General features: G+C 57.4%; 4 protein-coding genes across 8 annotated transcripts; 3 read left to right on the top strand and 1 right to left on the bottom strand.

The window, feature by feature from the left end:
* Positions 1-82: 82 nt before the first annotated feature.
* SIRT3 (sirtuin 3) lies at positions 83-5,324 on the top strand. 5 transcript variants are annotated; one of them, XM_050975729.1, is made up of 8 exons: positions 228-245; positions 316-421; positions 1,655-1,846; positions 2,150-2,382; positions 2,494-2,594; positions 2,828-2,997; positions 3,320-3,529; positions 4,812-5,324. In XM_050975729.1, exons 3-7 carry the CDS (start codon positions 1,800-1,802, stop codon positions 3,507-3,509), a joined length of 741 nt encoding a protein of 246 aa, XP_050831686.1. In that variant the 5' UTR covers positions 228-245; positions 316-421; positions 1,655-1,799; the 3' UTR covers positions 3,510-3,529; positions 4,812-5,324. The 5 variants fall into 5 exon arrangements, with proteins under 5 accessions (XP_018763500.2, XP_050831688.1, XP_050831686.1 ...); XM_018907955.3 differs by lacking the exon at positions 316-421 and having other exon boundaries at positions 83-245; positions 2,828-2,989; XM_009102272.4 differs by lacking the exon at positions 228-245 and having other exon boundaries at positions 286-421; positions 2,828-2,989.
* Positions 5,325-6,582: 1,258 nt separating this feature from the next.
* RIC8A (RIC8 guanine nucleotide exchange factor A) lies at positions 6,583-18,659 on the bottom strand. The gene is made up of 11 exons (XM_018907956.3): positions 18,523-18,659; positions 16,919-17,091; positions 14,631-14,678; positions 11,978-12,592; positions 11,543-11,637; positions 10,605-10,755; positions 9,914-10,009; positions 9,619-9,763; positions 9,137-9,281; positions 8,343-8,462; positions 6,583-7,615 (listed from the first exon to the last, which is right to left on the bottom strand). Exons 2-11 carry the CDS (start codon positions 17,000-17,002, stop codon positions 7,495-7,497), a joined length of 1,620 nt encoding a protein of 539 aa, XP_018763501.1. The 5' UTR covers positions 17,003-17,091; positions 18,523-18,659; the 3' UTR covers positions 6,583-7,494.
* Positions 18,579-21,967, top strand: BET1L (Bet1 golgi vesicular membrane trafficking protein like). Its single transcript, XM_009102273.3, has 4 exons — positions 18,579-18,708; positions 19,365-19,456; positions 20,130-20,186; positions 20,434-21,967. The coding sequence occupies exons 1-4, from the start codon at positions 18,690-18,692 to the stop codon at positions 20,599-20,601; spliced, it is 336 nt and encodes a 111-aa protein (XP_009100521.1). The 5' UTR covers positions 18,579-18,689; the 3' UTR covers positions 20,602-21,967.
* Positions 21,968-22,477: 510 nt separating this feature from the next.
* VPS51 (VPS51 subunit of GARP complex) lies at positions 22,478-27,482 on the top strand. The gene is made up of 10 exons (XM_030239922.2): positions 22,478-22,702; positions 23,156-23,285; positions 23,522-23,668; positions 23,850-24,066; positions 24,194-24,923; positions 25,100-25,318; positions 25,591-25,812; positions 25,975-26,096; positions 26,517-26,604; positions 26,939-27,482. The coding sequence occupies exons 1-10, from the start codon at positions 22,490-22,492 to the stop codon at positions 27,197-27,199; spliced, it is 2,349 nt and encodes a 782-aa protein (XP_030095782.2). The 5' UTR covers positions 22,478-22,489; the 3' UTR covers positions 27,200-27,482.
* The last annotated feature ends 323 nt before the right edge of the window (positions 27,483-27,805 follow it).

Consider the following 27,805-nt stretch of genomic DNA (forward strand, 5'->3'; position numbering starts at 1 on the left):
CGCCCCGCGCCCGCCGCCGCCGCGCACTCCCTCCGCGCCGCCTCCGCCGCGTCCCGCGGTCGCCACGGCAACGCTGCCGCGCCGCCGACCCCCGGGCCTTTCCCCGCCGCCTCTCCCCGCGCCCGGCCCGCCGGAACGACCCTGGGCGGGATGAGCGGCGGCGGGCGGCGGGAGCGCGGGCGCGCGCGCTCGCGGCAGTGCGGTAGCGGCGATGGAGCGCGGGGCGCGGGCGCTGCTGGCGGCCGGTGAGCGCCGGGGCCGGGGGGAGCCCCGGGACCCCCGGGCCGGCCCCAGCACCGCTCTGCTCTCTTGCAGCCTGGAGGAGCCTGTGGGAGCGCGGGCCCTGCCATGGCGGCAGCGCGGCACGGGCCGCCCGGTGCGGAGGGGACGGGAAGGGTCTGGCCGGCGGCGGGGACGGGAGGTAGGTGGGGAATGCCCGGCTGGGGGCTGGAGCAGCCCTGCGGGAACGGGAGCACGGGAATCGATGCTGGGATGGGATGTGCTCCCGTGATGGAGGGTGTCCCGTCCCCGTCTAAGCACGGACACCACTCTGGGAGACAGGGCTGGCCTGGGAGCCCGGAGAGCAGGGATCTGCCAGGGAAAGCTCAGTGGTTTTCCAAGAATGTGAGTTCAGCTTCCCGGGAATCCGGACTGACAGGGCAGAGACGTATCCTTGCGACAGCAGGGAAAGGTAGCGCAGTGTCACATCCCTGGGAAGGCACTGTCACATCCCTGTGACAGCAGGGTAAGGCAGGGTCACATCCCTGGGAAAGCAGAACCATATCCCTGTGACAGCAGGGAAAGGCAATGCAGGGCACCTCCCTAGGAAGTCAGTGTCACACATCCCAGGAAAGGCAGTGTTACATCCCTTGGAAGGCAGAGCCACGTCCCTGTGACAGCAGGCTAAGGCAGTGCAATGTCACATCCCTGGGAAAGCAATGTCATATCCCTGCAAAGGAACTGTCACATCCCAAGGAAGGCAGAGCTGACCACCCTGGGGCCTGGAAACTTCCAGCTCTGTCCTTGCTCCTTGGGCTTGCCAAGCTCTCCTGGCTCTCCCCATGCCTGCTCTGGACTGTGCACAATGCCTTGCTCCAGCAGCACTAATTTTCTGGGAGAAGCTGTTCCCTGCTGATAATGACTGTTCCTGAACTGCTAATGACTGTTCCCAGATGATAATGGCTGTTCCCAGCCCAGCTGGGCAGAGGGCTGTGATTCCTTTGGACAACGATACACGGAGCCCAAGGGGGGAACAGGGACATGACAGTGTCTGTGCTCACCTGGGCAGGGTGACACATCACCCTGAGAGAAACTTGTTGATCTCAGCACACAGCAGGGTCTCCTGGATCCCAGAGGGGTGTAAATCAACACTGAGACTGGTGATTCCCAGTGGGTCCAGCCTTGTGTCCATCCCTATCCAAAAAACCCCTCACAGGAATACTGGTGATTTGGTATTTTAGATCCACATAAGGAATTGCTGAGGGATGTGTCTGCTCTAGGGTTTGGGTCTAACAGCCAGGCTTTCTCCTAGTAAAGCCCAAGCACAATCCTGCCCAGAGAAGAGCTTTCTGTGGAATTTTGGGGTGATTTTCTCCCCCCGAGCCAAAGTCACTGTCAGTTCTCTCAGTGCTGTGCTTCTCCCTGTGCCGAGCAGGATCCAAGGCTCCAGGCCCTTCTGTGTGAGCGCAGCTGCCAGAGCCATTTTGGGCAGGTGGGGAGGTGACAAGGGGAAGGAGAAGCTCACCTTGAAGGACGTGGCCGAGCTGCTCCGGAAGAAGGAATGTCGGCGCGTGGTAGTGATGGCCGGCGCCGGGATCAGCACGCCCAGTGGCATCCCGGACTTCAGGTGATGCCTCTGTGTCCTTGGAGGGCTGATGTCTTGTTCATGGAAAGGGTGATTAAACATTGGATGGGGCTGCCCAGGGAGGTGCTGGAGTCACCATCCCTGGAGGTGTCTGGACGTGGCACGCATGTGGACATGGCACTCATGTGGACGTGGCAATTGTGCTCTTGTTGACAAGGTGATGATGCATCACAGGCTGGACAGGCTGATGCTCTTGGAGGTCTCTTCCAGCCTCATTGATCCTGGGATTCTGTCTCCAGCCCAGGTCCCACTGCAGCCCCTCTCAGCTGCCCCCTATCCCTCCAGGTCCCCTGGGAGCGGCCTGTACAGCAACCTGGAGCAGTATGACATCCCCTACCCCGAGGCCATCTTTGAGCTGGGGTATTTCTTCGTCAACCCCAAGCCCTTCTTCACCCTGGCCAAGGAGCTCTATCCCGGCAACTACCGCCCCAATTCCGCCCACTATTTCCTCCGGCTGCTACACGACAAGGGGCTGCTCCTGCGCCTCTACACCCAGAACATCGACGGGCTGGAGAGAGGTGAGCTCCCTCTTCCCATCTCCAGCAGCAGCACCAGGAGCTGAGGGGAGAAGCAGGATTGGGGAGATGCACACAGGGAGGCTCAGTCCTTTCCCACACACTGTATTCCAGTGGCTGGGATCCCTCCTGACAGGCTGGTGGAAGCCCATGGCACCTTTGCCACTGCCACCTGTACGGTGTGTCAGAGGAACTTCCCCGGAGAGGACTTCAGGGTGAGTGGGCCCAGCCGGGCATCAACACAATTAATTATTACAGCAATGCCAGGTCCAAACCTGTTCTTTTGCCCTCAGGGACAAGAGGTTTATGGAGGGGACCAGGTTTGGGGTTGGGTGTCGCTCTGAGGACACGTGGTGGTTCTGAACCCCTGTGACAGGCAGGCTTGGGGCCTCTCCTTTCAGGGGGTCAGGGTCCCTGTGACAGGCAGTTTTGGGGTCTCTCCCTTCAGGGAGATGTCATGGGGGACAGGATCCCTCGCTGCCCTGTGTGCACCGGAGTTGTCAAGCCTGACATCGTGTTCTTTGGCGAGCAGCTCCCACAGCGCTTCCTCCTGCACCTCACAGACTTCCCCATGGCAGACCTGCTCTTCGTCATCGGGACATCCCTGGAGGTCTGGCAGTAAGGGAAACCCCTGGGAAAAAAAACTCACATGGAAAACAGGGCCTGAAGGGACTCCAGATGGGAGGGAGGGCTTAGAGAAGGCGAGAAAATGGGTTAGGGAGGTGAGATTTGAGGTGGAGGGTAAGAAATAGGGTAGAGGTGCTCTGAGAGACCCTCTGGAAAGCAGGTGACCTGGAGAGCTGAGGAAAGGCCACCAGGTAACTGGTGACACTGTGACCTGTTCAGAGCCGGGGTGGCTGAGCGGTTCCAAGCCCAGAGTGCCGGGAACTGGTGCCCCTGTCTGGGTGACTGTCCCTGTGCCCCCTGGGTTCCCCCTCAGGTGGAGCCCTTTGCCAGCCTGGCCGGGGCCGTGTGCAGCTCCGTGCCGCGGGTGCTCATCAACCGGGAGCTGGTGGGCCCCTTCGCCTGGCAGCAGCGCCACAACGACGTGGCCCAGCTCGGGGACGTGGTCGGCGGCGTCGAGAAGCTGGTGGAGCTGCTGGGCTGGAACGAGGAGATGCAAACGCTGATCCAGAAGGAGAAAGAGAAGGTGGGAAGAGGCTCAGACCCCCCCAGCTCCCCCCTCAATCCCTGCATTTCCTGTGCTGCAGTTATGCATGGGAGTGGGTTTGTGCTTGCTGGGGTCACATTGCACAGAAAACTGCAAAAAAAGCCCCATTCCAGCCCAAACCTGAGTGCTGTTTCACAATCAGTAGCCAGAGCAGAGCACTGTGGGCTGAATGTGTCTGTGGGAAGACATGGATCTGCCAGTCACAGATAGGAATATGGAAAAGGACAGGATTTGGGCTGAAAGCAGTGACCCTCTTGCGGACTAAGAAGCTTCCAGTTACATCACCTGGTGTGTGATTTGTTCTCAGACAAACCCTGGAGCTGTAGCTGGAAGTGGAGATGCCAGGGGGTGGGAGTAACCAGACAGGAAATGCCCTTGGCCAGCAGTGCTGGGCTGTGAGGCAGCAGAGCCTCAACACAGAACTGGGATGTTCCACAGGGAGCACTTCCCTCAGCTGTGAGGGGCTGGAAACTCTCACCTCTACAGTCCCTTCATGGCTGTGCTTCCACTTCCAGAGGTTCCTCTGGAGCAATAAGCTGTAGGAGAGAGGGAAGGGAGGCTCCAGTTGTCCTGAGACCCAACCAGTGCTGTTGTGGCCAGACAGGGAGTGGGGTCCCTGCTCCTGCTCCACTTGGCAGAGATGAATCCTTAAATCAACTTTTTTCCCCCACCATTCTCACATCTGTAACCTTCTGGGATCTTCAGGAATGAGAAATTGCAGGGGAACAAGTTCATAATTACTCGGAGCTCAGTGCTGATGTTAATTACTACATTCCTTTAGACCACTGGGAGGTTTTTTTCCACATTTGACATCAAACATAGCTGGTATTTTTTAGGCATACATTGTCCAGACACGACTTCATAAAATCTGGCTTCAAGATTCCAGTTGTAACATCCAGGTTGTTCTTACTTCCCTCAGATTTTGCAGCAGGAATGAGTAGGAATTCTTAGCCTTTTTGCCAGATTTTTGATTTTTCAATACCAACATTTTGGGGACCAGCCAGCCCTTGGCTTGATGCTTGTGCTGCTCTGAATCCCTGAGGGATAATGCTGCTAATGCTGATGCAACAGTGATGGAGGAAAACCAGTTGCTTGGAGCAACCTGGACTGGTGGAAAGTGTCCCTGTCCACAGCCAGGAGTGGGACTGGATGAGCTTTAAGGTCCCGTCCAAGCCAAACCATCCTGGGATTCCAGGATTCTGTGGGGATGGTGCTGGAATGTTGGATGCTCTCTGGCAAGCACTGTGGTCTCTGTTTCCAGCTGGATGCCAAGGACAAGTAGGAGGGTGCTTCTGTCACCCCTCAGCACATCACTTGAGGACGTCCTGCCATGAGTGTCACCAGCAAGTGTCTGAGGGCCTGGGGACTCGTGCCAGCACATCCAACAAGCTCTGGGGCTGTAGTTGGCTGTTTGGATCTCCCTCCTTCCAAGCCGTCCATGCCACAGCCCCTCAGAGGCACTGGTTCCATGGAGCAGGAGCTGGAATGCCATGAAGGTCAGGCCAGGACAGCCTGGAGAGTGTTTTCCAACTCCCACTGGGCTGAGCATCCAGTTCCTGTCACAGCTCCTCCCCAGCTACTGTTCCCTTGGCTGTGATCCTCAGCTGCTGCAGGCTGTGTTTAGTCTTCCATAAAATCTCTGCTAATCAGGGGACAAGCCAGGGCTGGGGGGGCTGCCCCCCATTCCCATTCCAGCTCAAGCTGCTGGGGAATTTTTGAATCACTGGAGTGTTAATTATTTAATAATAAAGAGACAATTTGTTTCTGGATGTCACCTGAGGGGTTTTCTGTAAAGTCACATCTGTCCCCACCACTGTTTCTTTCACCAGCTTTTTGGTACCTTTTTCCCCTCACACAAGTGCCTTTCCTTGTTGTAGATGCCATCCTGGGGGGTGGCAGTGTCACAGGGCTGCAGCCACGTCCTGCTCTGTCCCACACCTGCCATAACACAATGCAGAGCCTTGTGGCACATCCACACTGGAAATGGTGGGGACTTAGTTTTTAACCATCCCCTGCTGCCTCCAAAACAGTTCCATGATTCTATGAACACCTCCTCCCAAAACACCCAGTGCCAAGCTCAGCCCCTGCTCCAGGGCATTCCAGGCCAGGCTTGGCAGCTGTTCTTAGGGATTTAAGCACTCTGGAAAATTGAAACAATATCAGAAGCAGCTGCATTAAAAACACCAAACCCCCCTTTTCTTTTTGCACATAAAGCTTGGGAAAGCTTCAACAGCTGGGAAGGAATCAGGGTCTGTGCCTGCACACAGAAGGGCTGGGGAGGGGGGATTGCTAGTTAAAAAAAAAAAAAAGGAGAAATATGTAATTGGCCTGAAAGCTACATTGTGACACAGCAGGGCTGTCCCCAGCCCAGCAGCCTGGAATGGTGCTTGGGGGTCAGTCAGGAACAAAACAGAATCATACAGGTTGGGAAAGACCTCCAAAATCATCGAGTCCAACCTGTGACTGATCCCTACCTTGTCACCAGCCCAAAGCACTGAGTGCTATGTCCAGGCCTTCCCTGGACACCTCCAGGGACAGGGACCCCACCACCTCCCTGGGCAGGCTTTTCCATGAGGAAATTCTTACTGTTGTTCAACCTGAACCACCGGTGGCAAAGCCTGAGGCCGTTTCCTCTTGTCCCATTCCTTGCTCCCTGGGAGCTGCACTCTCCTGTCAGGGAGTTGTGGAGAGGCAGAAGGTCCCCCCTGAGCCTCCATTTTTCCCAGCTGAGCCCTCTCAGCTCCTTGTGCTCCAGACCGTTCCCCAGCTCCATTCCCTCTCTTAGACATCAGCCCCTCAATATCCTCCTTGCCATGAGGGGCCCAGAGCTGGACACAGCACTCGAGGTTTTCCTCAAAAAACTCCAGTTTCCTCAGCAGTGGAAACTGGAAAACCAAGCAAGGCACCTGTCCAGCTCTTCACCTACTAGACCATGCTCAGAAACATCCCAGCTCCTAAGGAAACATGGACAGAGCACCTGGGATACTCTGCCACAGGGATTTCCTTGCTGGGAGGAATCAGTGCCACACTCCCACGTGTCAGGTCGGCTTTATTCTAATATCACTTGTGCATTCCTACTTGTGACAGGAGGTTTGGGAATTCGGTTACATGAGACAAATGAGAAAATTTTCTTTCCAAAGAAAACAGGATTAAAAATAAAGAGAAATCTACACCAGGCCCGACAGCAGCCCCTGGGGGACACAGCGACCTGGGGACAGCAAGGATGAGCCAAGGACAGAGCACGGATATTGGCCTTTTGTCTGGAAAGCAGGAGGTGGGGAGAGGCAAATGCCCAAACCCAGCTGGGTGGTGACAGGGACAGTGCCCAGTGCCAGGGAAGGGACATCAGAGCGTTCCCGGCAGCTGCCTGCGCGCTCTCTCCTGCGGCCAGTGCAATGCTGGAAGCTTCCAAGGCCTCACCGGCTCTGCTCTGCTCACCCACACATTCTGGGTGTGCAGACATGGATACAGCCACCTGCACCATGCCCTGCAGATCCCACTCCTACTGGAGGCCCACACCCCTCTCTGGCAGCCCTGCATCCCATGGCATTCCTGGGGAGCAGCCCCCACTCTGAGGCCGGGCACACACACAGCCACAGGAGGCTCCACGGATCACAGAACCCTGATGAAGTGGCAGGAAGAGCCTCCCCCTGACCCTTCTTCCCAAACAGCACATATTTAGAAACCAAAAATCCTACTGGAGAGTCCTGGAAGCAATTTGGAGTGTGAAATCCTCAAGGCTGCTGACAGGAGAGACCGAGGTGGAGCCAGGTCACGGAGACCTCTGGAAGGAGAGGTGGCTATGGAGCTGGGAAGGAGGCAGGTGTTCCATGTGGTGGGCTGTGAGAGGTCCAGGCTGGACCCAGATCCCACAGGGAGAGTCCTGGCACAGTGCCAGCCCCTGGGAGCAGCACCAGTTCCGAGGGAGAGCAGCTGGAGCTGGCTCAGTCCAGCCCCAGGTCCGAGTCGGAGGACGAGCGCTCATCGGCGATGTTGTGGATGGCGTTCTCCATGGGCGCCAGGTTGCCACTCGGAGTGATGCCCATGGGCTGTATCACCTTCTCCCTGCAGCCAGGAGGAGAGGGGAAAGGTAAGGCAGAGCTGCAGCACAGCATGAAAACAAACCAGGAATACAGCAGGAAGGTGGGGCTTGTGGAAATGGCCTGGAACACCCCTGGCACCACTAAAGATCCCTTCTGAGAAGTGGGGACAGTGCCAGCCCTAAAACTTCCAGCATGGCGAAGCAATGGCCAGGAAGCACAATCCTATTCCCTGGAATTGGCTCCTTTCCAGAGTCCTGTCCTGTGTGGTTCAGGATTCCCAGAGGAAAACACACTGGTGTCCATGTTCCTTTCCCTCCAACGTAGGATGGACTTACTTCCCTCCTACACTTGAAAGCCTGAAGTCAGCTGGGCTCCTGTGGGTCAGAGATAACTTGGAGAAAGCACTCCAACAGGGAAAGAGGCTGGTGGCACTGGCTGCCATCTGTCCCCAAAATGCTGCTTCCCCCTAAGCTGCATTGCCAGGACAGAGGCTGCTGTCCTCCCAAGCACCTGGACAAACCTAGAGAGCGGCAGGTGCTTGGGAACAGCACAGGTACAGCAAGGAATTCCACAGTGTCCCATCATGCCAAAGCTGGAGAAGCTGGCAGTGCTTCCCCTTGCATGTCATGGAGCCATGCTGAGGGAAGAGTTTCCCCACATATCCCCTGTCATTCCCTCCAGGCCTTGGGAACACAGCCAAAGGAAGGTTTGTGACAGATGTACCCCCTGACACATACATGTTCCAGTACCTGGACAACTTGTCAAACATGTTGACCAATTTCATGGCTTCATGCTCCTTCTGCTCCTCTGTCATCCCTTCCATGGGGTTGGGCAGCTTCTCCTCCACGCGTCCCGTCACAGGGTTGATGCTGCACAGAGAGCAGTGAGGCCAGGGTTCAGGAGGGACAGCAGGTGACAAAGGGCTGTTTAGAATCCTTCTGAGCCTCATGGAGCAGAGGAATGGCATAGCAGGACTGGCTGTCACCGCTGCTCGTGCCCTGAGCCCCAAGTGCCATCACAGTGCTATGAGGGATTCTGATCTACATCCCCACAAACACCTTCCTTTTCTCTAACATCCCCTCCTGCCAATGCCAGTGCCACTGGAAATGAGGTACATGAGGCCAGGTGACATTTCCTCCCTCTCCTCAAGGCAGGAGACAAAAGCTAATGGAGAAAATCCCAACAAACCAAATCTGCAGGGACATTAAACAGGTGCGTGGGAGATGCATGGGTGGGCACAGGCCTGGATCCCCCACCCTCAAGATACTACCCACTGCAGAGGAAAAGGAGAACAAAAAAAAAGAGAGGGAAGGGAAAAAGAAAGAGAGGGAAGGGAAAACGAGGAACCAAAAACCAGCTGTGTGTAGCAACACTGAGCTCTGGAGAGGCGTAGGAAAAATGGTCACTTTCACCCTGCTGCACGTGGAAGAGCAGAACAGGGAGATGGCAGGAGGTGCATGAGGAGGGATGAAGAGGGATAAAGCAGGAGAGGGAGGAAGGTGTGGGAGAAGGGCAGCTCTAGAGGGGGAGTGGATCTCTTTACTTGGGCTTTGCCTCTTTGTACTCCTCCGTGTCCGTGTCTTCATCCTCCGAGTACTCTCCCTCTTCCCGGCCGCCAGCCATGAGACCCCGTGCCGCCAGCAGCCCTGCGGCATTCCCGTAGCCTGTGTACTTCACAAACCGGGACACTGCCGGGAGAAGGGACAGAGACCACCCTGTGCTCCACTCCTGTGCTCCCACCAGCCCCAGCAGCACGGTTTTGCCATGTCTCCAGGCCATGGAGGTGCTGACAGGGATCAAGGCCCGTGCGTGGGAGTTGAACGTGGGCCAGGCTGTGTGCAGGGTGCTGGGGTGTCCTTCCGCACAGCCTGTCCCTCAGGCTGGCCTGAGAGACACCACCTCCTTCCCACAGAGCTCCTGGAGCTCTCCCTTTTCCCCATTCAGCAGGGCTGTTCTGAGGGAAGGCAGCAGCCCTGCAGAGGGTCCCCATCTCAGGGTCTCCCTGTGGAAGCCCCAAGCACTCACCGCTCTCCTTGCAGAGCACAAAGAGGAACTCGGCGGCGCAGTGCTTGACGTCGGTGTCGATGTGTGTCATGAGCCTCACCAGCTTGTTCCGCAGGGAATTCCCCACCTCTGGCCGGTTCCGCACGTCCCGCAGCGGCGGCAGCACCTGCGGGGCCACAGCGAGGGCGACAGGTCACTGTGGCTACCAAAGCCACCCACAGCAGAGGTGTCTGGAGGGTGGCCACAAGCGGGGGGCCTGCTGGCCTCCCATCCCCTCAGGGCAGCACCGCTGAACGTGCAGCTGAGCACAGCATACCCTGGCCTTCAGGAACTTCCTGGTCTGCCGGTGGACTCGGGCACTCTCCGTCAGCAGGTTCAGCACAGGGGTCAAGCTCTCCTTCAGCTTGTGGCCCTGTAGGAACATCCCCAGAAAGAGCAGCACGTCAGTCATGCTGAGTTCGGCTCATGCTGGAGAACACGAGCACAGACCACGAGGGAGATGGATGGACACAGAGCTTCCCAACCTCTACCATAGGCATTCAGTGCCCTCTTCCTCCCCACACCTCTTGCTGTGGCACAGGCAGTGCCAGAAATATCTGGGCAGGGCATCCAGGGCAGAGGAGTGCAGTGGTAAAATCTGGAGGCTCTTTGGAACAACTCCAGAGGCTGAAAACTGTAGTCAGCTTAAAAATAACATGAACTCAAGTTTCCAGAACTGCCCACTGGATCACTGCTGAGTGAAACAGGGCTGATTTGTCAGTCACCCAGTTAATTATCAGCTAATCATCCACTGTTCCACCAATCTCACTGCCTGCAGCCCTCAAATCAATGGCAGTCACCTTCCCAGCTCAAGGGTATCGGTTTAGTCCCACCAACCACAGCTCTGCCAAAAGCTGTCCCTCCTACAAAGGGCTAACTTCAAAACAGGCGTGCTGCTTCCACCAGGCTCTTCCAGGCTGAGGGAAAGGTCCCCTGGACCCGTGGGCAGAAGAAGCCCCACCACTCACCCTGTCCAGGCGCCGCTCCAGGAAGTCCAGGAGGATGCTGACCGCATCCATGTTGACGCCCATGTACTCCAGCGAGCCCGGCCGCACTTTGGGAGTCAGGAGCACGTCCAGACACTTCAGGGGCAGGTTGCCCAGCAGGTTGACTGTGTGGCTGCACGTGTGAAAGAGAAGAGAAGTGAACACACAGTGATGGAGCTTTGCTCACAGAAGTTCTTCAGCTCTGCAGAAATGAAGGCCCATCATTAACTTGCAGGAGTTAGTGAGGACCCTGCGATCCAAATTTTCCTCGAGCATCTCAAGCTCCTCACTCCACTGAAAGGGGATAACTTAAGATGCTTTTTGGATAGCTAACTATATGCTGAGAGTCCAAAGATACGTAGTGACATATGAGAACCCACAGATCTTGACAGAGAGCCAAGCAGGACCAATCTGGGTGGTCCAAGGTCTGTCTCTGGAGTCTCCTGTGTCACTCCTAATCCTAATGTTCCACACCAGCACTGCTTGGGATTCCCCCAGCTATGTATTCCTGGGGACAGGGTGGTGTCACCTGCTCCAAGCTGAAACCTCTGCACCAATAATGCTTGGCAACATGACACAGCCGATTTCTCAGCATGGCTTAAGACTAATTAAGGCCACCTCATGGACGTTTTAAAGCAGCGTATTTCTTCTCTGGCCAGTTGCCCACTGAGGTGGATGTCACCATTGGGACAGCCTGACACAGAACATGGAACAAGATCTCAGGGGTCAGGAGGCCATGGCACTCCCACATGGCATTCCCAGGGCAAGAAAGACTGTATCTGAGTTCGAGCAGCATGAGGGATCCCCAGGCTAAACCTAAAAGCTGCTGGTCAGGAGGGTCCCTCCCAGTCACCCAGGGAGAGGCAGGATGTGCTGGGGGAGCTGGCGAAGCTCCAGGTGAAGCTCCTCCCGACACAGACCTGTGGAACTCCTCGGTGCGGTCCTCACCGTCGGCAGAGATCATGAGGCAGTGGCGCAGGAGGGCACCCAAGTGCCTGTACAAAGCAGCATCTTCCTGGCCCCAGCATGGAGAAAGGAACACCTTGGTCAGCAAAGGGCATCCCACACATCCCAAAGCCTGCAGCCCATTCTCCCCTCCAGCAGTCTGATCATGGACTGCAGGGCGTTCCAGGAAAAGCAGGTTCTCAATTCTCCATTTGGGAATGCTAAAAGCACAGGCAAAGTAAGGGATAATACTGCACTGGACAGAGGCAGAGCCCTAAGGACACCCAAGTCCCTCATCACCCTGAGGGTGCACAAGGACCAGTCTGGGACATAAGAAAATGCAAGGGAGGAGAAAATCTGCAAAGCCAGAGTCCGGAGACACATGAAAGCCACGGGCCCAAGGAGCTCACCTCGTCCACCTCCCTCTTGCTGGAATCAAAGGTGATGTTGAAGAGCACTTTGAGGATCTCCATGGCTCGCTCCGTCTCCTGCCGAGGCAAAGGTGGGAGAAGTCCCTCCTCGGTGGCAACTTCGTAGGGGTCCAACCACTTGACGCCGAGGGTCAGCTCCAGGGTGTCTGTCATGAGGCTGATTCCCCGGAGCTCCTGGGCGAGCTGCTGCCGGATGTCCACCCTGAGGGCCGTCAGCAGGAACAGCAGGCGCAGGTCGAAGAACTTGATGTCGTGAGGAAGACTCCGCTCGTTGTAGAGCTTGATGCGCCGCGCCAGCCCCACCACCAGCCGCCCCTCCGCTGTCAGCTCCTGTGCCATGGCGCTGCTGAACACGATGTTGCACAGGCATTTCAGGGATTCCAGGATTACATCCAAGTCTGGCACCTCCCGGATGAGCTCCTCGGAGTAATCGATGCCGGCGTGCCTGGAGAGGGTCTTCAGGCCTTCCTTAGTGGTGAAAGGGTCGAGGCAGTGCTTGTCCCGGGACAGGATGCGGATGCTCTCCAGGCAGGTGACCTGGCAGGATGGCTGCAGCTCCCTCTCCAAGAACTTGATCAGCAGCTGGGCCATTTTCTGTGCAGTTGGAAACAAGCAATGCCTTGGATACTGACACATCCCAGGGCTCCCTACGGCCCTGGCATGCTCTGCCCTGGACAACAGCAGTGTCACCTGGGCCTGCCCAAGTGTGCACTCAGTGGCACTCAGGAAGTGCCTGGCTCTGGCATTGATCCTGACCAGTTTGGGCAAGAACAACCAGGAAAAAATGTCTTGCCGAGGGTGTTGGGTGCAAAGGGAGAGCACAAACTGTTGTAGCTCTGCCCTGGTGAGGATGGTTCAGGCTGACAGGGCCGACCTGCCCACTGCACAAGGGAGGGACACAGGAGCAAGGGACGTGAGAAGAGCACCTGATGCCTTGGGAAAAAAGGTGAAGAGACCTCAGGAGATTCAAATAAGCAGTATCTCCTTAATTTCAGTGCTGTCTGGAGACCTACTGGCCCAGATCTTCCATGGGTACAGACTGGCAGAGCCCCACTAACACAATTCACTGGAGCTGCAAAGCTCATGGGGAACAGTGAGTCACGGAGCAGCACGAGAGCACAGGTAAGGCCTTACAGACACAGGCAGCTCAGGCTGAACCACAGTTGAACCACATGTGGCAGCACTTCCCATCACACCAGGAACCCACACACACTGCTGGGAGCAAACACAACACAGCTCAGAGCATGGGTCTTTCAGTGGTGTTACAAGAGTGAATGATCACAAAAAATGAGGTTTGTAACTGGCTTAACAGCCCCATTGGTTACACTTTGAAATAATCAGCGAATCATTAAGGTTGGAATCATTAATCATAATCATCCAGGTTGGAAAAGACCTCCAAGACCATCAAGTCCAACCTGTGACCAATCAGCACCTTCACAACCAGACCAGAGCATGGAACAGTCATTCCTTGAATACCTCTAGAGATGGATGACAGCTACACCACCTCCCTGGGCAGCCTCTTCCAAAGCCTGACCACCCTTTCCATGATAAATTCCGCCTGATATTGCACCTGACTCTCCCCTGGTGAAATGAAACTACTGAGGAAAGGAAAGAAGAAAAACTGAACTTCAGTCCTTAACATGAGGCTTGTGGTGTGCCCCACACTCACATCCTGGGGAAATGATGAAGTACAGCTGTTCCTCTTCTCCTTCCTCACAGGGAGACAAAATTTCAGACACAGTCCCAGCAACCAAAGCCTCAGGCTAGCTCAGGGGAAAGGGATCTAAGGGTATGTGTCTGAAGCTGAACCATCTGAACACCCAAGCACCAGGAACTAAAGGTGATGTCCATCTCATATTTCATGGCAGACACCCTACAAGTGGGACACTGTGCCTGAAGCCACGTCCTGTGTGACTCTCCCAGCTCACACAGCGGGTCAGTGCAAGGCAAAGAGCTCAGATCTCATCAGATCCAGAATCACATTTCAAGCTGTGCCTGGAACGCTCCCTGTGGCAGCAGCTGGCCCTGGCACAGCCAAAGGAGGTCCTGCTCTCCACACCACTTGCTGTGCTAACAGGCATTGGCACCATCCACCAGTGAACTGACCACAGAACTGAGCCAGCTGGAAAATAATCCAGGGAAAATAGTAATTTTTATGGCAGAACAGCCAGGCTGAGGCCTGCCCTGTCACAAAGTGCTGCAGGAGTGGGAATGAGCAGGCAGAGTGTCCTTCCCTCCAAGTGCCAGATTACACCAGCTCAAAGGATTTGCTAATACACAGCTCCTGGCAAATCCCACTGCTGGCTCCCAGTGGAGCCCCTCACTCTCCCCCAGAGCCAGCACTGCTGTGATGCCTGTCCAGAGACACCAGAGATCACATCCATGGCTGGGACTAAATGGATCATGGAACCATTGCTAGTGTCAGATGGATGCTGACCTTTATCCAAAACCACCAACTACTGATGGAAAAAACAGAGCCAGACACTCCAAGCACACAATTCCCTAACCAAGTCAAAGGAAAGCTCTCATTTCTTCTCCTGTGGGAGCTGCTTGCCAAGCCCAGCTGGACATGAGTACAGAGCAGCAGATTTACACACTGACCAGAGGAGGAAAGCAAGCAGCCTGTGCCTACCTTCCTCTCTTCCCGCTCCTCATCCTCGAAGATGAAGCACTGAGATTTCTGTGGGACAAACAAAATCAGTCAGAAAGAGGAATAGGTTAAAACCTCATGGGACCAGACCAGAGCCATTCAGCTGGAAAGCAGCGGGTCCAAAACATGCTGCAACAGCAAACACACCATCTCCTGACAGTCCCCCCCACATTGTGGGCATCACCCCTGGATCCACAGCACCAGTGCAATGCCACAGGCCAGCTGACAGATGGATTTAGTTTAAATACTGCAGCAGCACAGTGGGTATTCATCCCAATCCCAATATCCTATAAGAGCCGGTAATTCCCCTGCTCAGTGATACCACTGAGCTGTGCCTACACGTCCTCCCCTTGACATTTATTATTCGTTTTCCTGACCCAAAGAAGTCCTGTTTCCTTGGTACATGGGAATGGATCCTTGCGGTTACCCAGTTTGTTCTTTAAACACAAGGGACTTGATCTCCACACTCCATCCTGTCCCCATGGTGACAAACGCTCCTGATCTCCATTCATTGTGTTTCTCTTGCTACTTTGTTTGTTCTTCACTGCCAGTCTCCTTCCTGACCAAACCTGCTCCCATGGAACTGGAGATCACAGGTGCCTGGGGAGAAGCAACACCTCCCAGTCATTGAGGCAATCCTTGTTCATACCAAGAGAGGGTTTGATCCCAGCTTGGAGAACAAAAACATTTAAAATCCATAAAACACTGATTATGTGTGTGCAGTCACCATAGCCCAGGGTTCTGTCCAGCCTGGAAGCAGCGATGGACACAGTGCCTGGAGCAGCCCCAGGTGTGGGGGCAGGACAGGTGTACTCCAGCCAGGCTGGGTGTGAACTGATCCATCCACACTACCAGGAGCTGATGGCTCAATCCTGGCACTATGTTCCACAAGCAGGCTGCTTGTTCTTCCCTCAGCACATCCTCTTTTCAGGCTGAAATCCCATTTGGGGATATTTTGGCCACACCTGGGGTTTTGCTTTAGCGGTAGTATATTCCCAGCAAGCAAAAACTGTGTGCACAACAGTGAATTAAAACAAATCCTCAGGAAAAGCATACAGAACCATCAGCCTTGCAGCAGAAACAATGCCAGGCTGTGCCAGGTTTATCTGCAGTTTCATAATCCTCTTTGACTGCTCCATTTCCTCCAGATGGGCCAGCAAACCCTGTGCTAGCAGTTCCCTAGGCTTGATACCCCAGGAAGGACACAGCTGGGGGAATCCAACAGGAAATATCGTGGTTTGGGGGCACAGAGACACTGCTTGCACCCCAAGGATGCTGGTGCTGCACCTGCTGGTGGTGCTGTTAATTCTCAGTGCTGTCAATCCTCAGTGCTGTCCTTAACAGACACCTGCTCCTTCTTGGCCAACATCTCCCCATTCCAAATCCAACTGCTAGGAATAGTTCCACACTCTCTCTCTCTCACACACACACTCCTGCAAAATATTCCTCTGCTTTTCCCTCCTGGCTTCCACCTACTCCAGCCTGGTGCAGAGTGAGTCAGAGTGATCCACAGGGCCAGCCCCTCTCAGGGGAAACCTCCGAAGGAAATTTCCCTGACAACCAGAGTCTGTTTCAAACAGGATTTCAGAGAGCCATAGAATATCCTAAGCTGGAAGGAACCCACACAATCCATTCAGTCCAGCTCCTGGCCCTGTGCAGACACCACAACAATCCCACCCTATGCCTGAGAGCGTTGTCCAAATGCTCCTGGAGCTCTGGCAGCCTTGGGGCTGTGCCCACTCCCTGGGGAGCCTGCTCAGTGCCCAACCACCCGCTGGGGGAAAGCAACATTTCCTAATATCCAACTTAAACCTCTCCAGCTGTTCCCTGACACTGGTCAGAGAGCAGAGATTGGAGCTGCTCCTCCACAGCACCTCAGGAGGAAGCTGTAAACGGCTGAGGTCTCCCCTCAGTCTCCTCTCTCCAAGTAGAGATTTACCACCACAGATAATCTTTTCCTACTTTAAGGCTAGAAATGCTCCCATCTCTGCTTCCAGATCATTGGGGTTTAATATTCTACCTTCACAGTTGTGCCCATACGAGATCCCAGCAGTCACCTCCAACCATCTTTTGACTTGCAAATCCCAACATCCTTTCACCTGCAGCTCCTCCCTGGACTCTCTCAGCACCTCCAAAACTGCCTTAACAAAAAAGCTCCTCCTACTCAGTCCTCATCCTGACTCTTATTTCCCGGCCAGGCTTTACTTGGGATCTGGATAATAATTTTTTTAGGAGTCCCTGAGCTGAGGGAAGCATTGATGTTCACTCACCTCTTGGTTGTAGACCTGGAGCACCTTGAGAACCGTGTCCTGCTCCCCGCTTTCCAGCGTGGATACCACAGCCTGGAGCTCCATTATCCCAACAGCTCAGCTACAGCACAGCCGGAGGAAGGGGAGCAAGGGGATTTCCAGGGTGATGGAATAGCAGTTCGGCACACAGACCTCTGAGAGGGAAGAGAGAAAGGGGTGGAGAGAGCAAGGAGGGAAAAAACGCAACACAAAAAAATCCCAAATGATATTGCTCACACTGCTGCATCCATAAAAGTGGAGCAGATGGATGACCCGAGCAAAGCCAGCAGCCAGCTTCCTCTCTCTCTCTCCCGCTAATCCTCTTCTTCCTCGCTTTGCTTTTCAATGTTTAATATATGCCCTCTCAGGAAAGCACTCAGGGAAAACCTTCCCCCCACCAGCTGGGGATTAACGTGGAGCAGATAAAAGCAGCTCCCTGAAATAGCTCCCTGCCTCCTCCTCCTCCTCCTCCCCGCCTGCCCTGATTTCTGCTGCCACACAGGGGGGGAAATAACAAATAAAGCCAGAAACATTCCCGTGGAGTGACAAGGGATGGAGCGGCGAGGCAGCCAGGCGGGAGAGCATCCTCCGGCTGCCGGCGGAGCTACCTTGGCAGGTGGTGGGAAGCAGACCGGGGAGGGTTTGGTGGCGGCTTGGATGATGGCCGATCCCTGCAGGCGCAGCCAAAAGGCGCGCCCGGAGCCGTTTGCCCCCGGGAGAGGATGTCCCTGCCGACACTGCCAGCGAGCAGATGCGCGGCTCCGCGGGATTATTGTGGACACGGCACCGGTTCAGCGGCTCTCGGAGCCACGCGAGCCCACGGTGCTGGGACGTGGCTCGTAGTGGGGGAAATTAAGGAGATCTGGGCTCGGACATGTGTTCGACTTCTGTGTTGCCATGAGGATGGGGCTGAGCTGGTCATACCGAGCTCAACAAACCGGGATCCCAGGCCCAGGGCCCCCGGGATTTGGGAATCACACGGGCTGTCCCCTCCTGCCCACGTAGCCCCAGGCTTTTCGGGAGGACCAAAAGAGGCAGATCCTGCATTTTGGAAGGCGGAAAGCTGCGGAGACGGGAGGCTGGGCTGGCCCGGGGCAGGGACACAGCATCCCCACGCGCAGGGGCTGGGATGCAGGGGATCCACCTCTGCTTTTGGGGGAATGACATGAGCCAATGGACCATTGGGGATATCCCCATTTCCATACTGCTACTGCTTCCTCACACTGCCACCTCCTTCGCCCACCATTTGGGTAAATTCCAAGCCCCCTTTTTTGTCCCCATAACCCTGTTTATGTCCCTAAACCCCTACTTTCCCTCCCAAACCTCTATTTTTGTTCCAAGTGCCTGTTTTTTCCCCCAAACCTCTATTTTTGTCCCAAGTGCCTATTTCCCCCCAAAATCTCTATTTTTCGGCCCCCAAATCCCTAATTATTTCCTCAAAACTTCTTTTTGTCCCCAGCTCCCTATTCTTGTCCCCAAAGCCCCATTTTTGTCCCCAGCCCCCCCCCCGGTTTTTGTCGCCAAGGCGCTGTTTCCTCCCCCAGCCCCCTGTCCCGCCCCCGTCCCCGGCAGGGCGCTGGCCGTACCTGCAGCCCGGGATCCCTCGGGGGCAGTTCCAGCCCTTCCGCCCCGGCCCGGGCGAGCGGCCCGAGGGTCCCGGTGCCGGGGGGAAGGAGGAGGAGGAGAAGGAGGAAGAGCGGGCGGACATTTCGTGGCGGCTCCGCCCGGCGGGGCGGGACGGGCCGGGTCGGCCATGGCGGAGCGGGGCCGAGGTGAGGGGACAAGGGACAGCGACAGGGACGGGTTTGGGGGGCAGAAAGGGCTGGAGCGGGTCAGAGGGAGGAGGAACTCCCGATCCCACTGAACCCCAGGAGCCTCTTGCAGTGCCCCGATTTCTCCCCTACAGCCCGGGAATAGCCCCCCCCCCACGCCGTGATTGCCTACCTGGGCCCTTTTTGGGATCCTGAGCTGGCCCCCCCAACCCCTAAATGCCCCCCTGTAACTCTTAATTGCCCCCCTGAACAGCGCCCCCATAAACCCTAAGTGCCCCTTTGAGCCCCCAGCTGCCCCCATAGCCCCGGAACACCTAATCCCCCCCTGGACCCCACCTGCCCCACAATGGGGGCAATGCCGAGAGACCCCAACACGGCCGAGGAGCAAAGGGCCCCGGGATTTGCCGGGTTTCACCCAAATCTCACTCCTGGATGTCACTGGCCATGGAACCCCCGCAGCTGCTGCTGGGCCATCGTGGCAGTTCAGGATGCAAGTCTGGGTTCTTGCCCTGGCCTGTCTGGGGGAAGTCTGTGGTGTTTTGGTCACATTTTCAGAGGATTTAAGGGCACAAACCGTGCGAGGAGGGGCTGTGACGGGAACAGAGCTGTGCTGTGGCAGGGCAGGGACAATGTGTGCTCCTCGCCCTTCTCCCCAGGGCAGAGTCCAAGCACCATGGAGGACCTGCTGGATGTGGAGAACAAGCGGATGGCTGACAGCCTGGCCAGCAAGGTCACCAGGCTGAAGTCGGTGAGTGCTCAGGTCACAGCAGGTGTTGAGGTGAAGGACAGGCTCTGATTACCTGGGAGTCCTGCTGGGGATCACAGAACCATGGAAAGATTTGGGTTGGAAAGGACCTTAAGGCTCATCCAGTTCCACCCCTTCCCATGGGCAGGGGCACCTTCCACTAGACCAGGTTGCTCCAAGCCCTGTCCAACCTGAACACAGGGGTGTTACTAAGCTCACATCCGCAGGGAAATATTAATGAAAAAAAGGCAGGTAGATTAATTTTGGAAAATATCTGTGTCTCTGCGTAGCTGTTCTTAAAGCTGGTTTGCTCCTATTAACATCAAACACTTTGATTTAAGCTTTAAGCTCTAAATTATTATTAAAAGTTCAGTACAAACCATGAAAGAAGGCAATGACTCACTGTGTGGAAGAGCAGGCTGAATTCCTGCCATTGTGTCCCAGACTTTAAACCCCCCTCTCTAGCTGGCAGATTTGGACAGCCAGGCTTTATTTTCAGAGCTTCACCTGCCTGACAGGGAAATGCCATTTTCCTTGTTCCTGCACCAAAGAAGCCCCTGTGTGTCTGTTGGAGCTGGGAAAGCAGCAGCTTGTTTAAATAATTTGCATTTCAAATTTTAGAGGTTCTCTGGACATTAAAAGCTCATTAATGCCCATTTCCTGCCTTGCTCTGCAGCTGGCTCTGGATATTGACAAGGATGCTGAGGAACAGAACCGCTACCTGGATGGCATGGTAAGGACCTAGGAAATGGGACACGGGGCTTTCTGTGCAAATCAGGGAATTGGGATGAGAGCTGGGATGGCAAAAGCCCTTAAGGGAGAAGCCCTAAATCAGCACTGGGATCCTTGGGGTATCCTGTGCAGCACTTGGAGCTGGACTGGCTCATCTCCGTGAGTCCCTCAGGACTCGGGATGTTCCCTTGGGAAACTCGGGAAGTTCTGCGATTCTGCAAGGCCTCCAAGGTGTCCTTTCCCACCAGGACTCGGATTTCCTGAGTGTGACAGGGCTGCTGACGGGCAGCGTGAAGCGCTTCTCTGGCATGGCGCGCTCCGGCCGTGACAACCGCCGGCTGCTCCTGGCCGTGTCCGTGGCGCTCATCCTCATCTTCTTCATCCTCTACTACCTGGTGTCCCGGGCGGGGACCTGAGCCCGGCCTGGGGCGTGTCACAGGCCAGACCCCACCGTCCACAGACCTGCCCACACGTTTTCCAGAGGAGCCTCCAGCCACACCTCCACCTTCCCAGTGATTTTCCTCCCTCCAGCTCCTCGTCGTCGCTCCGGCTGGGCCCAGACAGCTCTTCCAAAATAAGCTGGGCTCCAAAGGGATCTTCGTGTCTAATGGGATTTTGGGGTCATGGCTCTGGCCGTGACCTCCTGCCTTGTCCACATCCCGTGGGCTGTTTCCAAGGGCCACTTCCACATCGCCTCCCTCAATGAAAACCAGGAACTAACAAATCCAGGGACTTGTGGGTACTCCACAGCCCAGCTGAGCTCTGTGAGCTGTAGGATTTAGGATGCTGACTTATGGGATTTGGGAGTTCCAATGTGTGACTGACATTCTGTGTGGCCACTCTCCATTTCCCTGGGCTGAAAGGAAACCTGTGCTGTGCTGCTTTCAGGTGGAATTAGCAATGGATCTGGGCCTGGATACTCTCAGATTGTGGCAGGGAAGAGGTGCAGGGGAGCAGGACTTTCATTAAATCCTGGCTTGGTTGTCTTCATCATGCTGGACCCTGTGGGAAGGGAGGGCCACAGTCCATAACCACATGGATTTGCACTTGTGTGGAACCTTCCAGAACTTTCCCACACATGTGCAAATTGAGTGACTGAATCAGGGTAAAGAAATCCAGTGGCAGAATTGTTACTTGAGGTTACTGTGCCGCCCTGGTTTTAGAGCCCTTTGTGGAGACGTAGTGCCAACAATTAAGCAGAGGTTGTGGTGAGGTGGAATTCCCCTCTCAGTGCTGTCAGGAGTGGGGGGAATCAAGGAGGGATATGCTGATTTGTTTATACATTTAGAAGGTACAAAAGGAGCCCCTGCCTTGCTTATTTCCTTCTCTTTTCCTGTAACAGCCAGGGCTCAGCCATTCCTCCTCCTCTGATTTACACTCTCCAGCAAAACCTCTTCATGGATGGATGGCTAGGTGTTCCTTTGCTTTCTCCCTGTTCCCACTGGGAATTCCTTTGCCCTTGGGCTGAGTCGGGTCCACAGCTATGAAGGGAATGTTGTCCCACGTACCAAACTGCTCACAAAACACACCTTGACTGGATTAGGTGTGCTCTTTTTCACGTTTGGGAAAAAACATCCGGGAAAGGCCAGGAGAAAGGAGGCACCCGGAACTTCCTTTGGCTCTTCCTGCTTTCCTGGTGCAACGTGGCAGCTCTGGGCTCTTTCCCTTGGGAAGAATCAGTGGCCTGTGATTCCTGGAGCAGGTGACTCTCGATGAAAGGCCCCTGGAGCAGGGTTTCTTTTGCCTTTTCTGCTGTAAATAAAGCTGATTTTAGACCTTTTATCCCAGATGTTTGTTCCTTGTGCAAGGTGCAACGTCAGTCCCCTGGTTGTACCTGCGGCCTCACAGCCCAATTCCAGCGTCACCTGGAGCCACCCCGGGGCTGGAGTGGGACCTTTGGGTGGGGTGGGGGACCCCAGGACCCCATCCAGTGCCACGGGGAGATGAGCACGGGGATGCACCGGGGACTCACGGGAACACTAGGGAGGCCTGCGGACAGGTGGACAGGGGTGAAAAGGGACGGTGAGAGACACGGGCCCAGTGTTGGGGGTGCCAGCGGCCGCTCACCCCGTGAGGGTCGGTGTCTCCACCCATGTCTGCGTCCTCACGGCAGTCCTTGTCCCCATAGCGCTGCACGACACGGGCCGCGCCGGCTCCGTCCCCGTGGTAGCCGCCCCAGGGCCCGGTAAGTGGGCCCCGCCATGTCCGGCCCCGCTATCCTGTCGCCATGGCAACAGGGCGTCGCATCGGAAGTGGCGTAAGGGGAAGGCCGGAAGTGGCTGCTGGGGCGGAAGCGGCGGCGCTATGGCGGCGGCGACAGCGGGGAGCGGGGCCGGGAGCGGGGCCGCAGGCAGCCCCGAGGCCACCGGCGGGAGCACCGGGGGCGGCGGGTGGCGGCGTCCCCACGGGCCGCTCCAGCGCTACTATGGCCCGTCCACTGCCGAGGCGGCCGAGGCGCCCCCGGACCCCACCGACATCAACGGGCCCCACTTCGACCCGGAGGTGTTCATGACCAAGGTGGGCACGGAGACCCCTCCCGCGGGCACCCCCGCCTTGGCGAGGGCTCCGAGGGGCCACGTCACGAGGGATCTCGATGGGTGGCCCCGACCCTGGCGGGGGAGAACCGCAGGGTCCCCAGGATCCTGAGGAGATCCCAGAAAGGGCCTGTTCGAGCACCTTATGGATGTGCTTCCCTGGGGACACTGATTCCTTGCGGGAATGGTGCTGAGGTGCTCGGCAGCAGCTGGATCGGGGCAGTTAGCACTGCACGGGCGGCAGCCCTGGATGGTAGGGGAGGCTCCTGGAGAATGCTTCCATATGCCGGGAGGAATCCAGGGGGAGCAGTCAGGGATCCTGCAAAGCAGGGGAAGGTCTCAGATGTACTATGGAGGACAGTTGATCTCACTTAGAGGGCTCCAAAGGTGGCAGTAGAGGGAACCAGGGGCAGATGTGCATCCCTTGTCCCCTCAGGTGCGCAGCGAGTGTCCCCTGGGGCAGCTCCTGGCCCGTGAGGCCGCGCTGAGCAGGGAGATCCGCGCCCTGGACAGCGACATGCAGACCCTGCTCTACGAGAACTACAACAAGTTCATCTCTGCCACTGGTGAGCTGTTCCCTCTGGACGCTGCTGATGGCAGCGATGGGAAATGGGAGTTTGGGGGTGCTCCCTTTGGCAGCACTGGGAAGCTGCCCTGGGGCGTGTGGTGGTTCACTCTGGAGATCACTGACCTGCAGCAAGCAGTCTTCTCTGGGGGGTTATGGCTGTGGTGTGTTCATCCTGGGCGGGCTGGGGGGGTCCTGGGCAGCCGAGGGACGTGGCACTTGGCTTGTGTCCCCCAGACACCATCCGGAAGATGAAGGTGGATTTCCGGCACATGGAGGCGGAGATGGATGACCTGGCGGCCAACATGGCGGCCATCAGCGCCTCGAGCGCCCGCGTCAGCGCCGCGCTGCAGGACCGGCACCGCCGCGGCGCCCAGCTGGCCGGTACGGAGCGGGGCCATCCGGGGGCACATCAGGGAGATTTCCTGGGGTGAATCATGTGGGGCAGAGGGGCAGATCTGTGGGGTGGCTGTCCCTCATAGGGGGCAGATCCAGCAAATGGTCCCACCACCTTGTCTCATCCCACTCCCGGTGTGTCCCCACCGCTGACGCCGTGTTCCTGCAGGGGTGCAGGCGCTGCTGCGGAAGCTGCAGGCGCTGGTGGAGGTGCCGGGGCGGCTGCGGCGCTGGGCGGGGACGGAGCCGGCGCGGGCCCTGCGCTGCCACGCCCGTGCCCGCGCCGTGCTGCGCCACTACCGGCACCTGCCCTCCTTCCGCGCCATCGAGGACGAGAGCCACGCCATCATGGCCGAGCTGGCCCAGCGCCTCCGCACACGCCTCCGGTGCGTTCACTGCAGCCTGCTGCTGGCAGCGCTGGGAAGTGCGGGTCTGGGGCTGTTCACTCCGGAGCCTGCTGATCACTCCTGTTGCTTATTCCCTGTTTTTTGCCGTGCCACTCCTGGCCACCAGGGAGGAGACGCTGGACCCCAAGGAACTCACCGAGTGCGTGGAGATGCTGCTGCAGCTGGAGGAGCCGGCCGAGGAGCTGAGCGAGGAGTTCCTGAGCCAGGCGGGCGCGCGCCTCGAGGCCGAGCTGGCGGCGCTGGAGGCCGAGCTGCCCGCGGCCGACCCCTCGGGCACGGCCACCACACCGCCGCCACCCGCCTCCGACATCCTGGACTTCGTGGACCGCGGCAGCTCGGCCTTCGTGGGCACGCTGTGCCAGCTGGCCGGCTCATACCGCACACTGTTCGGTGGGGACACGGGGCGCCTGGAGCCCTTCGCCGCCGCACTGGCCACCCGCTACTTCGCGCTGCTGGAGCGGCGGCTGGCGCTGGAGCGCGGCCTGGGCGACACTTCCCTGCTGGTGCGGGCGCTCGACCGCTTCCACCGCCGGCTGCGCGCGCTGCTCGAGCTGCTGCCCGCGGGCGCCGATGCTGCCGCCGCGCTGGTGGCCCGGGCCGCCCGCGAGCGTGTCGACCGCTACCTGCGCGCCCTGCAGACCTTCTTCCTGGGCTGCCTGGGGGATGTGCGCCAGGCGCTGGCTGCCCCTCGGCCCCCCGGCAAAGAGGGGCCTGGCCTGCCCGACCTGCTGGCCACGCTGGCCGCCTCCGTGCTGGGCCAGCTCAAAGCCGTGCTGGCCTACGTGCAGCTCTTCACCGCCAGGGATGTCGCCTTTGCCAGCCTGCCCTACTTCAAGGTGGGGTAACACAAGATGGGGCACTTTGGGGAGACAGGCTGAGGGGGTAGGGGCATTTTTGGGGTCACTGGAGCAATCTGTGGGTGGCACAGGGCAGGTTGGGGGTCATACAGAGTAGTTTGGAGCCCATACAAGACAGTTTTGGGGTGTGACCCTCCCCCTCATTTGTGGCACAGGGGGAGTTCTGTGTGACAGCAGTGCGTGAGGGCCTGGTGGTGGCCTTTGTGCGCTGGCTGTGCCACACCGCCCGTGGCTTCGCTGATGGCCCAGCTGAGCGAGGAGCTCCTGCTGCCCCCCCGGCCTTGCTGCTGCTCCTTGCCCGTCTCTGCCTGGACTACGAGAACTCCACCATCAGCTACATCCTCACCCTCACTGATGAGCAGTTCCCGCCCCAGGTGAGCCTCTAAATGGCCCTAAGGGGATCCTGAGGGATCCTCAGGGGGGTTCTGCATGGCCTCAAGAGCCCCTGAAGCCCCAAGGACCTGTAAGAGGGGCAGTGATGCTGCTTCAGGCAGTGTCTCACCTGTCCCTGTGCCCCAAGGACATCAGGTGTAGAGTCACAGGGAGGGGACGCATCTCCACGTGTCCCCATGCCCCTCCTGTTCCCAGCGGTGACAGTGCAGCAGAGGAGGCATGGGGCTGATCCTGCCTGTGTGTGTGTCCCCAGGACTCGGGACCGGCGGTGACACCGGGGCCAGCGCTGTGTGCGGAGGCGCGGGCAGCGGCACAGCGGCTGCTGGACCACTACGTGCAGGTGCAGGGCGCGGCCGTGGCGCAGATGCTGCGCAAGAGCGTCGAGACACGCGACTGGCTGGGCACCGTCGAGCCGCGCAACGTGCGCGCTGTCATGAAGCGCGTGGTGGAGGACATCACCGCCATCGACGTGCAGGTCGGCTGACACCCGGGCTGAGGGGGTTGCCTAAGGTCCCTGTGTGGCCCTTCAGGGATTCTGGAAGGGTGTGGGAGGCTCACAAAGACTTTGAGGGATGCTGGGTGGTTTTGGGGGTCCCAGGAGGGGTTGTGGGTGCTGAGGGTGTGGTGCCACCCACAGGTGGGACAGCTGTTTGAGGAGGGGGTGAGGCGGGCACAGAGCAGTGATTCCAGCCGGCGCGCCTTCTCCGTCTACAGCAGCTCGCGGGCACCCGGCCGCTATGCCCCCAGCTACACCCCCAGGTCAGCCCCACCACCCCTGGGCCACCAGGCACCCCTGGGCTCCCTGTCACTCCTTGAGTATCTACTGCATCTCGCCTGTCACCTTCTTCACGATCCCAGACTGTCCTAGGCTCTCTTGACAGTCCTTAGCTGTCCCCATATCCCCAGAGTGTACTAATGACGATCCTTGTTTGTCCCAACAATCCCTGTGTTCTTTACAAGTGTCCCAGAATCCCCTGGTAATTCCCATCATCCTTGTGTACCTCAGTTGTCTTGTCCTTCCATGTCCTGGGACCATCCTCATATTCCCCTGCCTTTCTGTCCCCAAAAGCATCCCTACATCCTCTGACCCTCTCCGTAGCCCCTAATGGTCCCTGTGTCCCTGTCCCTACATCCCTGGCTCTGTCAAGTCCCTGACTATCCCTGTGTCCATGTCCTCAGTGCCCCCATGGACACCCACCTGCTCAGCAACATCCAGAAGCTTTTCTCTGAGCGCATTGACATCTTCAGCCCTGTTGAGTTCAACAAGGTGAGGTCATGAGCACCACCATGTCCCTAAACATCCCCAGAGGTCCTAAACTGCCCGCCCACCTTCCCACTGGCACATGTCCCTGGTGTCAGGGCTCAGGGAGTCACTGGGAGCTGATGTCCACGACAAGGATCCCCTGCCCTAGGACTATGAGGGGAGGAGTGGGATCACTGTGCAATCAGTGCAGCAGCCAGGCCAAGGGTGTCCATGTGCCACATATCCCAATGCTCAGGAGTTCCCTGGGGAGTGGCAGCCAGGACAAGGGCCCCCACATCCCATGTGGACACCATCCCTGCTCCCATATGCCACATGTCCCCACTGTCCCCTCCCACAGGTGTCGGTGCTGACAGGGATCATCAAGATCAGCCTGAAGACGCTGCTGGAGTGCGTGCGGCTGCGCACGCTGGGGCGCTTTGGGCTGCAGCAGGTGCAGGTGGATGGGCACTACCTGCAGCTCTACCTGTGGCGCTTCGCCTCTGATGAGCGCGTGGTGCAGGGGCTGCTGGACGAGGTGGCCGCCAGCGCCGCCCACCGCTGCCTCGACCCCGTCCCCATGGAGCACAGCGTGGTGGAGCTCATCTGTGAGCGTGGGTAGGATCAGGGACAGGGACGTGCCACACCTGGGGCCTGTTACACCTCTGGGGACACACCTGGGCCCTCTGAGTCCCCGCACATACATGAGGGCGCTCTGTGTGTCCTTCCCAACATGAGGACACCTTGTCCTCACAAGGATGTCCTTGTCACACCATGTTGTTCAAACCCCCCCTTCCCCATTGCTTCCCCAGCCCAGTGACACAGTGTCATCCCCCCACCTTGGTGACATCCCCTCGTGCCTGGAGACAGCCCCTTTGTCACTAATAAATTATGTGTGAGTTGAATTGGGTGTTGTGTCCCTGTCTGTACCTGGGGGGTGGGAGCTGGCCCTGCATAGAGTGGGGTCCCACCTGCAGGTGGGCTGATAGCAGACAGGGGGTGGGCACTGAGCAATGTCTCCAGTTGACCCACAGCCATTAAGTCCCCAAACTTTAAAAATCAGCCTTAAAAATCAAAAGCTTCTGTGGATGCTACCAAGTGCTGGAGAACCCCTAGGGGCTAAGATCTTCCATCAGAGATCAGAAGTTCTCTCCGGAGAGGACATTCTTGCCTCAAGGAATCAGCACAACAGAGACAGACTCCAAACCCTCAATTTCTGTAACAAAAA

The sequence above is a fragment of the Serinus canaria genome, chromosome 5 (genome assembly GCF_022539315.1).
Source record: "Serinus canaria isolate serCan28SL12 chromosome 5, serCan2020, whole genome shotgun sequence".
NCBI classification, from domain to species: domain Eukaryota; kingdom Metazoa; phylum Chordata; class Aves; order Passeriformes; family Fringillidae; genus Serinus; species Serinus canaria.

What these genes read in the sequence shown, in the direction of transcription:
- BET1L (XM_009102273.3), top strand. An exon ending in AGGTCACCAGGCTGAAGTCG is followed by an intron (nt 19,457 to 20,129) that starts GTGAGTGCTCAG and finishes CTTGCTCTGCAG; the next exon opens with CTGGCTCTGGATATTGACAA. An exon ending in ACCGCTACCTGGATGGCATG is followed by an intron (nt 20,187 to 20,433) that starts GTAAGGACCTAG and finishes CTTTCCCACCAG; the next exon opens with GACTCGGATTTCCTGAGTGT.
- VPS51 (XM_030239922.2), top strand. Translation starts at nt 22,490, where the DNA reads ATGGCGGCGGCGACAGCGGGGAGCGGGGCCGGGAGCGGGGCCGCAGGC. An exon ending in CCGCGGCGCCCAGCTGGCCG is followed by an intron (nt 23,669 to 23,849) that starts GTACGGAGCGGG and finishes GTGTTCCTGCAG; the next exon opens with GGGTGCAGGCGCTGCTGCGG. An exon ending in TCACCGCCATCGACGTGCAG is followed by an intron (nt 25,813 to 25,974) that starts GTCGGCTGACAC and finishes TGCCACCCACAG; the next exon opens with GTGGGACAGCTGTTTGAGGA.
- RIC8A (XM_018907956.3), bottom strand. Translation starts at nt 17,002, where the DNA reads ATGGAGCTCCAGGCTGTGGTATCCACGCTGGAAAGCGGGGAGCAGGAC. An exon ending in GCAAGAGGGAGGTGGACGAG is followed by an intron (nt 11,638 to 11,977) that starts GTGAGCTCCTTG and finishes TGCTGGGGCCAG; the next exon opens with GAAGATGCTGCTTTGTACAG. An exon ending in TGGAGCGGCGCCTGGACAGG is followed by an intron (nt 10,010 to 10,604) that starts GTGAGTGGTGGG and finishes ATGTTCCTACAG; the next exon opens with GGCCACAAGCTGAAGGAGAG.
- SIRT3 (XM_018907955.3), top strand. Translation starts at nt 151, where the DNA reads ATGAGCGGCGGCGGGCGGCGGGAGCGCGGGCGCGCGCGCTCGCGGCAG. An exon ending in TCCCCGGAGAGGACTTCAGG is followed by an intron (nt 2,595 to 2,827) that starts GTGAGTGGGCCC and finishes CTCTCCCTTCAG; the next exon opens with GGAGATGTCATGGGGGACAG. An exon ending in TCCAGAAGGAGAAAGAGAAG is followed by an intron (nt 3,530 to 4,811) that starts GTGGGAAGAGGC and finishes CTCTGTTTCCAG; the next exon opens with CTGGATGCCAAGGACAAGTA.